A 10,228-nucleotide genomic window follows, 5' to 3' on the forward strand; every position below is an offset into this window, starting at 1 on the left:
GGAGCTCTTCTACACTGTTGGTGGGAGGGCAAACTTGTCCAGCCGCTATGGAGCTCAGTGTGGAGATTCCTTAGAAAACTGGGAATGAAAGCCGGGCGTGGTGGCGCACGCTTGTAATCCCCGCGCTTGGAAGGCAGAGACAGGAGGATCGCGCAGGTTCGAAGCCAGCCGCGCTGGCTTAAGAGGCCCTGTTTCCAAATAAAAAAGTATAAAAATAGGTCTGGGAGTGTAGCCCAGAGGTAGAAGGGTTTCCAGGGACCCAGTACCACCAAAAGACAGACAGAGAGAGAGAGAGAGAGGAGAAGAAGAAGAAGAAGAAGAAGAAGAAGAAGAAGAAGAAGAGGAGGAAGAGGAGGAGGAGGAGGAGGAGGAGGAGGAGGAGGAGGAGGAGGAGGAGGAGGAGGAGGAGGAAGGAAAGAAAAGTGGGAATGCAGCCAGAAGTGATGCTGAATGCATGGGCCCGGGACGGGTGGCTGGAGGGATTATAGCTGGGGGCTGGGTGTTGCCAGTGACGGGGCGAGGTTGGTAAGGACTTCCTGTCAAGCCAGAGCCAGGAAGTGGCAGACTGGCTGCGGCGGGGAGTAAATCTACATTCACGTGGTACACACTGACTTGGGATGAACTCAGGCTTCCAGGTGTGGCAGCATCTTTTGTGACGGCGTCTCTGATCCCACTCACACCCACGTACACACAGGCACAGGTGCACGCTCCGCCATCCCGGGTCTGACCCACGATACCCTCCTCAAACAGTCTCTGCCGTCTTCCTCCTCCCAATCCCCTTCCCACCTGCCTCCGTCCCCACTCAGGCCCTACTTACTAGCACTGCAACAGGCTCTGGTACTGGCTGGGTCTCCGCAGCCCCGCCTCTAAATAGGAAGAAACCCCAGAGAGCGAGGGGCTCAGTTCCCGGTTTGTCCCTTTGCCCAGGACTCGGCCCCCAGGACTCTGTCCCACCACCCCAGCCTCATCCCGTGGCCTCCTCACTCTTTTACCCCCAGCATACAGGCCTGCAGGACAAGAGCTCAGGTATTAGAGCTATTCTATAGATGGGGAAACGGAGGCCCAGAGGGACATGACTTGCCCAAGGTCCCCCAGCAGGTCTGCAGCAGGCAGGGCTGGAACCCAGCTCGCCTGTGACTTAGCACAAGAGCAACCCGGGCATGGGGGAGGCAGGGGCAGCCTCGGGGGTAACTCACTCTCTGCCAAGCATTGCAGGTCCTGGCATGAATGGTGAGAGGGGATGGGCCGTCCTCTCCTCTGCAGTGGCCAAGGGCATGAGGGGCATTGCTTCCTGGAAGCTGTCCTTGTGTCCCTCTAAACTGGGCTCTGGCAAAGCGTCCTGTGGTCCAACGATGTGTGGGCTGCCTGTCTCCCTGGAGACGTTGTCTTCCAGGGACCAGGTAGAGCTGCCCAAGGCCCAAGAAGGCTCGGTCGGCTGCCCCATGCCCAACCCATTCACTGCCTGGTAATCTGGCGACTGATACTCCAAGCCCTGCTGGGGACAGGGATACCAAGGATGGGGAGCCCCATACTGGTGAACCCCGACACTCATCCAGAGGCCAGCTGTCTCACACTTCCTATGGTCCCGGCAAGGCAGGCAGCACCTTGCTAGGTTCTCCCAGAACCCCTCAAAGATAACAGAGGGACCATCCAATGAGGACTGAGAAACCTGAAGCCCAAGCCGGGCATGGTGGCACACGCTTGAAATCTCAGTACTTGGGAGGCTGAGACGGGAGGATCACGGTTCGCGACCAGCCTCACTACTGTAGTGAGGTCCTCCGTAACTTAGTGAGACCCTGTTTCAAAAATAAAGAGTGGACACCGGGCATGGTGGTGCATGCTTGTAATCCCCACACTTGGGAGGCGGAGACAGGAGGATCACACAGGTTCGAAGCCAGCCGCGCTGGCTTAAGAGACCCTGTTTCCAAATAAAAAAGTATAAAACAAGAGCCGGGCGCAGCAGTGCACGCTTGTAATCCCAGCATTCGGGAGGCTGAGACTGGAGGATCGTGGTTCGCTGACAGCCTTAGCTATTTAGTGAGGCCCTCTGCAACTCAGTGAGACCCGGTTTCAAAATAAAGAATAAAAAATAGGGCTGGGGGTGCAGCTTGGAGGCAGAATGCCTCTGGGTTCCATCCCCTGACCCGCACAAAAAAAAAAAAAAGTATAAAATAGGTCTGGGAGTGTAGCCTAGAGGTAGAAGGGTTTCCAGGAACCCCAGTACCACCAATAAATAAATAAATAAATACTAGGACTGGGGGTATAGCTTGGAGGTAGAAGGGTTTCCAGGAACCCCAGTACCACCAATAAATAAATAAATAAATAAATAAAAGGACTGGGGGTATAGCTTGGAGGTGGAATGCCCCTGGATTCCATCCTCAGACCCTACCACCACCAAAAACAATAACTGAGGCCCAGCGAAGGCATGGTTACCCAAAGTCACGGCATGCTTTCCAATGGGAGCCTGGAACAGTAAGAATATCCCCTTATTTTATTTTATTAATTTACTTTGTGGTGCTGGAGATGAAACCCAGTGGGGTTCTACCTCTGAGCTACATCCCTACCCCTTTTTATATTTTATTTTTTGTGGTACTAGGGATTGAACCCTGGGAAATTCTACCTCCAAACTACAACCCTGGCCCTATTTTTATTCTTTATCTTGAAACAGGGTCTCACTAAGTTGGGAAGGCCTCACTAAGTAGCTGAGGCTGGCTGTGAACTTGTGATCCTCTTGTCTTGGCCTCCCAAGTTTAGCATTACAAGCATGTGCCACCACCTCTAGATTATTTTTTATTTTGTTTGTTTTTGTGTGTGTCTGTGGTACTGGGGGTGGAACCCAGAGGCTTTCTAACTCCGGGCTATACTCCCAGACCTATTTTATACTTTATTTGGAAACAGGGTCTCACTAAGTTGCTGAGAGCCTCACTAAGTAGCTGAGGCTGGCTTGGAACCTGTGCGGTCCTCCTGTCTCAGCCTCCCAAGCGCTGGGATTACAAGCGTGCGCCACCACGCCCGCCTTTATTTTTTATTTTGAAACAGGCTCTCCACTAAGTTGCGGAGGGCCTAAGTTGCTAAGGCTGACCATAAATCTGTATCCTCCCATCTCAGTTTCCCAAGTACTGGGATTACAAGCCTCATCCACCACATTTGCCTTGATTTTTTTTTATAATAGTGCGATTTTGGCCAGGCGGGTGGCGCACGCTTGTAGTCCCTGCGCTTCGGAGGCGGAGACAGGAGGATCGTGCTGGTTCGAAGCCAGCCCCACTGGCTTAAGAGGCCCTGTTTCCCCCACCCCAAAAAAAAATGTATAAAATAGGTCTGGGAGTGTAGACCAGAGGTAGAAGGGCTTCTAGGAACCCCAGTACCACCAAAAAAAAAAAAAAGTGCAATTTTGTTCAAGAAAGGGTGGTCTTTACAAATGGTGCTGGAATAACTGGATAGCCTTGTTAAATATATATATACTTTTTTTTTTTAAAAGCGGGGCATGGTGGTGCACACTTGTAATTCCAGTACTTGGGAGGCTGAGACCTGAGGATCACAGGTCCACAGCCAGTCTCAGCTACTTAGTGAGGCCCTCTGAAACTTAGGGCTGGAGGTATAGCTTGGAGGTAAAATATCCCAGGGTTCAATCCCTAGTACCACAGAACCAAACAAAAAACTTAATCTCAAACTTCCACTGTATAAAAAAAATTAATTCAGATATAATCTTAAGTGTTAAATCTGAAACTATAGAACTTCTGAAGGAAATTCCATGTGATCCTGGGGTAAGCAGAAGTTTCTAAGATATAATATCAAAAGCTTAAGCCACAGAAGAAAAAAATTGATAAATTCGAATCCCTCAAAATTTAGAACTGTTTGTTCTTTTGTGTGTGTGCATGTGTGGTACTGGGTGTGCAACCCAGAGGCATTACACCTCTGAGCTACACCACCAGCCCTATTTTATTTGTAAACAGGGTCTTACTAAATTGCAAAGGGCATCGCTAAATTGCTAAGGCTAATGGGAAACCTGTGATCCTCGTGTCTCAGCCTCCCAAATACTGGGATTACAAATGTGCACCACCACGCCCAGTTTAAGAACTCTGTTCGGCCTGTTGTGGTGGCTCACGCTTGTAATCCCCGCGCTTGGGAGGCAGAGACAGGAGGATCGCGCAGGTTCGAAGCCAGCCGTGTGCGCTGGTTTAGGAGACCCTGTTTCCAAATAAAAATGTAAAAATAGGTCTGGGAGTGTAGCCCGGAGGTAGAAGGGCTTCCAGGAACCCCAGTACCACCAAAAAAAAAAAAAAAAAAAAAAAAAAAAGAACTCTGTTCTTTGAAAGTCATCTTAAAAGAAAGGAAAAGACAAGTCACAGATTAAGAGAAAAACATTTTTGGCCGGGCGTGGTGGCACACCCTTGTAATCTCAGTACTTGGGAGGCTGAGAGAGGAGGATTGCAGGTTCAAAGGCAGCCTTGGCTACTTATTGAGGCCCTTTGTAATTTGGTGAGACCCTGTTTCAAAAAATAAAGAATAAAAAAAATAGGGCTGGGGATGTAGCTCGGAGGTATCATGCCCCTGGTCCATTCCCAGTACCAGAGAAAAAAAAAAAAAAAGAAGGGGCACAGCTGGATGAGATGGCACACACCTGTAATTCTAATACTTGGAAGGCTGAGACAGGAGGATCACAGACTCAAGATCAGTCTTAGCGGGCCGGGCGTGGTGGCGCACGCTCGTAATCCCCGTGCTTGGGAGGCAGAGAGACAGGAGGATCGCGCAGGTTCGAAGCCAGCCACACTGGCTTAAGAGACCCTGTTTCCAAATAAAAATATAAAATAGGTCTGGGAGTGTAACCCGGAGGTAGAAGTGCTTCCAGGAACCCCAGTACCACCCCCAAAAAAAAAAATCAGTCTTAGCAACTTAAAAAAACAAACAGACAGAGACCAGGGCTGTAGCTCAGAGGACAGTAGAATGCCCCTGGGTTCAATCCCCAATACATACATACATACATAAATAAATAAATAAATAAATAAATAAATAAATAAATAAATAAATATTTGCCAGGCGTGGTGGCAAGGCGGTCTCCTGAGGTTACCTGGCAGCGCTCACGGGGCCGCTCCTCCACAGAGCCTGGGGTCTGCCGTCTCCCCTGATAGTCTTCCCTCTCCAACCCTTCAGGGGTCGCAGGAAGCCCAGAAGGCAGCAGCCCCCACTCGCTTCCTGGCTCAGCTTGCTCCTGGTCTGCTCGGGGTTCCCTGGGCTCTTCCTGGGCTTCCCCGGATGACTGCTTGTTCCTGGGGAACATAGACGAAAGGACCTCAGGTCCCAGCCCCAGGCTTGATTTCTACACCAGCACCTGCAGAGGTGCAGAGTTAATGTTCGGGAGAAAGAAGTCACGCACACTTTGATGTCAGTGTTACAGGGAGTCAGGATTCAATTGTTTGTTTGTTACTGGGGATGGAACCCAGCAGCCTTATACTTCTGAGCTACCCCCAGCCCATATTTATTATTTTTATTTTTTTGTGGTACTGGGGATGGAACCCAGGGGCCTTCTACCTCTGAGCTACATCCTCAGCCCTATTTTTTATTCTCTTTTTTTGTGCTGGGGTACTGGGGATGGAACTCAGGGGCACTCTACCTTCGAGCTATGCCCCTGGCTCTATTTTTATTTTTTATTTTGAAACAGGGTCTCACTGAGTTGCAAAGGTCCTCACTAAGTAGCTGAGGCTCCTGTCTCAGCCTCCCAAATGCTGGAATTACAAGCGTGCACCATTATGTCTACCTCCAAACTTTGTTTTTTTCTTACTCTTTTATTAATTGAGTGAATAAAAATTTATTAAGCATTTATTTTTGTGCCAGGTCTAGTACCAGACACAAGGGACTTAAGGCTGAACAGGACACGTAAATGGTCCTTGAAAAAGACACACGAAAGAAGTCTGTGGCCTAGTGGGGGATTTCAGCCCGAAGGCCAACTCCAGCAGTGACTAAGTGCCCCTGGTTCTGTGGAAGAGGAGGCAGGGTGCTGTGGCCCAGGGGACCTGCCTGGGTCTGGGAGTTCTCAATTCTCTCTCCCCCAGGGGTTTTTCTCCTGGCCCCGTTCCCTGGGAAGCCCCCAGCTCACTCTGGTCTTGCTGGAGGCCTGGGTTCCTGAATCCCAAGCTCAGGCCCCTCCTCCGGCCCTCCTGGTGCTGACAGAGGCTGCTTCCTGCTGCCCAGCACTATGGCTTCTGGAAGAATCACCTGAAACAGAGGAGACCGTGGCGCTGACTCAGTGGCAGCCTTGATAGGGGTGCCAAGGCCAGGGCGGCAATTCCCACCCTCCTCCCTGGGTCTCCCTGCTCTTACTGGGGACAGTGTTGGAGAGCTGAGGAGAGGCTAGGTACACTAACGGCTCTGGAATGAACCTGGCATCCAGATTAGTACCTGAGCCAAGGGCCCTGCCCCAAAGAGCACCTGGGGACATCAAGACCATCCCCGGGTTCAAAGGAGGCCTGCCGCAATTCCCGCGACTGCATGGCTCCAGCTCTGGGTGAGCTCCATCACGCTCCCTCATTCTCTGGTGAAGTGCCCTGGAGCCAGAGACTTGGCTCAGCTCCAGCCTCAGCCCCAGTCAACACAACACACGCAAACAACTTTACTGATTAACTTTTAAAATTGCTATCACAAAAGATTCCGGCTAGACACAGTGGTGCTTGGGAGGCTAAGAGAGGAGGATTACAGGTTGAAGGACGTCAGCAATTTAGCAAGACCCTGTTTTAAAATAAACAGGGCTAAGCTGGGCGTGGTGGCATACACTTATTTTTTTTTTATTTATTTTTATTGGTACTGGGGGTGGAACCCAGAGGCTTTTCTATCTCTGGGCTATACTCCCAGACCCATTTTATATTTTATTTGGAAACAGGGTCTCACTAAGTTGCTGAGAGCCTCACTAAGCAGCTGAGGTTGGCTTCGAACCTGCGTGATCCTCCTGTCTCAGCTTCCCAAGTGCGGGGATTACAAGCGTGCACCACAACACCCGGCTTGTGGCACACACTTATAATCTCACCATTTGGGAAGCTGAGACAGGAGGATCTGGGTTCAAGGATAGCCTCAGCTACTCTTTAGTGAGGCCCTTTGCAACTCAGTGAGACCCTGTTTCAAAATAAAGAATAAAAAAATAGGGCTGGGTATAGCTTGGAGGTAGAATGCCTCTTGGTTCGATTCCCAGTACTGCAAAAAATAAAAATAAAAAAATAAACAGGATTAAGTCAGGCGTGTTGGCACACGCTAGGGAGGCTGAGACAGGAGGATTGAGGGTTTGCAGCCAGCCTCAGCTACTTAGTGAGGCCCTCTGCAACTTAAAGAGACCCTCCCTGTCTTACAATAAGGAATAGAAAATAGGGAAGAAGTGTAGCGCAGAGGTGGTTCAACCCCCCAGTACCACAAAACAAACAAACAGGGCTAGAGGTATAGTTTTAGAGGTGCCTGGTTTTAATCTCCAGTGCCCCAGATAGACAAGTAAAAGAAATGAAGGGTGGGTGAAGGAAGCCCAGCATGTTTTTTTGTTCATTTGTTTTTTGTTTTTGCAGTACCAGGGATGGGATGGGTGGAACCCACCTCTGAGCTGCAAGCCCAGCCCTATTTTTTAGTCTTTTGTGTGTGTGTGTGTGTGTGTGTGTGTGTGTGTGTGTGTGTGTGTGGTACTGGGGTTCCTGCGTGCCCTTCTGAACCTCTGGGCTACACTCCCAGACCTATTTTTATATTTTTATTTGGAAACAGGGCCTCTTAAACCAGCCAGGCTGGCTAGGAACCTGCCCGATCCTCCTGTCTCCACCTCCCAAACGCGGGGATGACAAGCGTCCGCCACCACCACGCCCAGCTTTTTTTTTTTTTTTTTTAAACAGGGTCTCACTGAATTGAGAAGGGCCTCATTAAAGTAGCTGAGGCTGTCCTCGGACCGCGATCCTCCGGCCTCTGCCTCCTGAATGCTGGGATTACAAATGTGCGCCGGGCTTGAAGCCCAGTGTGTTTGCCCAGTTTCTCAAGTCTCTTCCCCTACATGCCCTCTCGCTGTGCCAGGGGGAGCCGCCATCATAACACGGGAGAGGGCAACGCTTCACCCAAGGGAATATGGCGTGTGTGTGTGCTTGCGTGTGTGTGTGTAACTGGGGATGGAACCCAGGAGCGTTCTACCACTAAACTACACCCCCGGCCCTGTCTTTTGTTCTTTATTTTGAAACAGGGTCTCACTGAGTTGCAGAGGGCCTCACTAAGTAACTGAGGCTGACTGAAAACCTTCGATCCTCCTGTCTCAGCCTCCCAAATGCTGGATTACAGGTATGCGCCACCACACCTGGCTATTTATTTATTTATTTATTTATATTTTTGCGGGTCTTGGGGTGGAATCCAGGGGCATCTGACCTCTGAGCTACACCCCCTGCCCTATTTTTTTTTATTCTTTATTTGGAAACAAGGTCTCACTAAGTTGCAGAGGGCCTAAGTAGCTGAGGCTGTCCGCAAACCGTGATCCTCCGGTCTCAGCATCCAGAATGCTGGGATTACAAGCATGCCACCACGCCCGGCTCTAATTTTTTTTTTTTTATAGTACTGGATATTGAACTTAGAGGCATTCTACCTCTGAGCTACAACCCCAGCACTATTTTATTTTTATTTATCTATTTATTTATTTTGCAGTACTGGGGATGGATAGAACCCAGGGGCAGTCTATCTTTGAGCTACAACCCCAGCCCTATTTTCTATTCTTTATTTTGAAACAGGGTCTTACTGAGTTGCGAAGGGCCTAAGTAGCTGGGGCTGTTCTCAAACCAATATCCTCCTGTCTCAGCCTCCCAAATGCTGGGATGACAAGTGTGCAGTGCCACGCCTGGCTTTCTATTTTTATTTATTTTATTTTATTTTGTGTGTGTGTGTGTGGTACTTGGGGTTTAACCCAGGGGCATTCTACCTCCCAGCTATATGCTCATCCCTATTTTACTCTTTATTTTGAAACAAGGTCTCACTGAGTTGTGGAGGGCCTCCAGAAGCAGCTGAGGCTGGCCAAGAAGCTTCGATCCTCCTATCTCAGCCTCCCAAGTACCTCGATTACAAGCATGTGCGCCACCACATCTGGTTTTATTCCTTATTTTGAAACAGGCTTTCACTAAGTTGCAGAGGGCCTCACAAGTTGCTGAGGTTGGCCAGCACCTGCGATCCTCCTGTCTCAGCCTCCCAGGTACCGGGATTACAAGCGTGCGCCACCGTGCCCGGTGTGTAAGAGTTTTCACTAAAGCACCCAGCGAGGGATCCAGCAAGCACAGGGAAAGGGGCTAGCTGGCGGCCGAGGGGGCCGAACGCGAGGGGCGGAGATCCCCACCTGGGCGGTTCCTGCCACGGTGGGCTCAGCATCCATCCTGTGTCTGACAGCGCGCAGGTAAGGACTCAGCCGGGCCTCTGGCGCCTCGGTCCTGCCCTCCACGTACAGCTGAGTGTTCCTGCCGTCCACTGGGCCAAGGCCAGCCAGGGTGCCCAGGGAGGGGCATCGGCTGCTGCGTTCCCACAGGAGAGGTCCAGTCAGGTCCCACCAAGCCCAGGACCCCAGGTGGAGCCTGTGGGGCGGAGGCCAGGCCTGGCGCGAAAGGACACACTGACAGCAGACAGAGAGCGCCGGCTCCGCACCGCCTGCATCCCTCTCACAGTCACCCAGGGACCGAGGCTCTGGCAGGCAGAGATTCGCGCCCAAGGCCCAAGACCTACCTGCTTGCTCATAGATCAGGATTCGAACCCTGGCCTTTTGGACCCCCAAACCCACACACTTTCCCCTATAGCACCATTTCTTCTGGGGTGTCGTTTGTTATATTGGTCCCTTGAGTTGCTGTGTGAAGTTTGAAAGTAGAACATTCTGAGTTAAACAAAATGAAGCAGGCTTTTTCTTGCAGGAATTATCAGAGCCTTTTGTGTGTGTGTGTGTGTGTGTTATTGGGGATGGAACTCAGGGGCTTTCTACCTCTGGGCTACACTCCCAGACCTATTTTTATATTTTTATTAGAAATAGAGTCTCGCCAGGCGTGGTGGCGTATGCTTGTAATCCCCACACTTGGGAGGCAGAGACAGGAGGATCGTGCAGGTTCGAAGCTAGCCATGTGCGCTGGCTTAGGAGACCCTGTTTCCAAAATAAAATGTAAAAATAGGTCTGGGAGTGGAGCCCGGAGGTAGAAGGGCTTCCAGGAACCCCAGTACCACCAAAAAAAAAAAAAAAAGAGAGAGAGAGAGAGAGAGA

At 50.5% G+C, this 10,228-nt stretch overlaps 1 protein-coding gene across 1 annotated transcript in view; it reads right to left on the bottom strand.

The window, feature by feature from the left end:
* The window catches only part of SPATA21 (spermatogenesis associated 21), a gene marked incomplete at both ends in the record, with an annotated part of 34,944 nt that extends 25,227 nt beyond the window's left edge, over positions 1 to 9,717 (bottom strand). The window contains 5 exons of the mRNA XM_080691325.1: positions 1,352 to 1,495; positions 5,069 to 5,267; positions 6,167 to 6,213; positions 9,326 to 9,577; positions 9,706 to 9,717. Of these exons, the coding sequence (XP_080547451.1) occupies positions 1,352 to 1,495; positions 5,069 to 5,267; positions 6,167 to 6,213; positions 9,326 to 9,577; positions 9,706 to 9,717 (654 nt within the window). The remainder of the gene's footprint in view (positions 1 to 1,351; positions 1,496 to 5,068; positions 5,268 to 6,166; positions 6,214 to 9,325; positions 9,578 to 9,705) is intronic.
* Positions 9,718 to 10,228: the final 511 nt, after the last annotated feature.

The sequence above is a fragment of the Muscardinus avellanarius genome (assembly GCF_963383645.1).
Source record: "Muscardinus avellanarius genome assembly, chromosome: 3".
In the NCBI taxonomy this organism is placed as follows: domain Eukaryota; kingdom Metazoa; phylum Chordata; class Mammalia; order Rodentia; family Gliridae; genus Muscardinus; species Muscardinus avellanarius.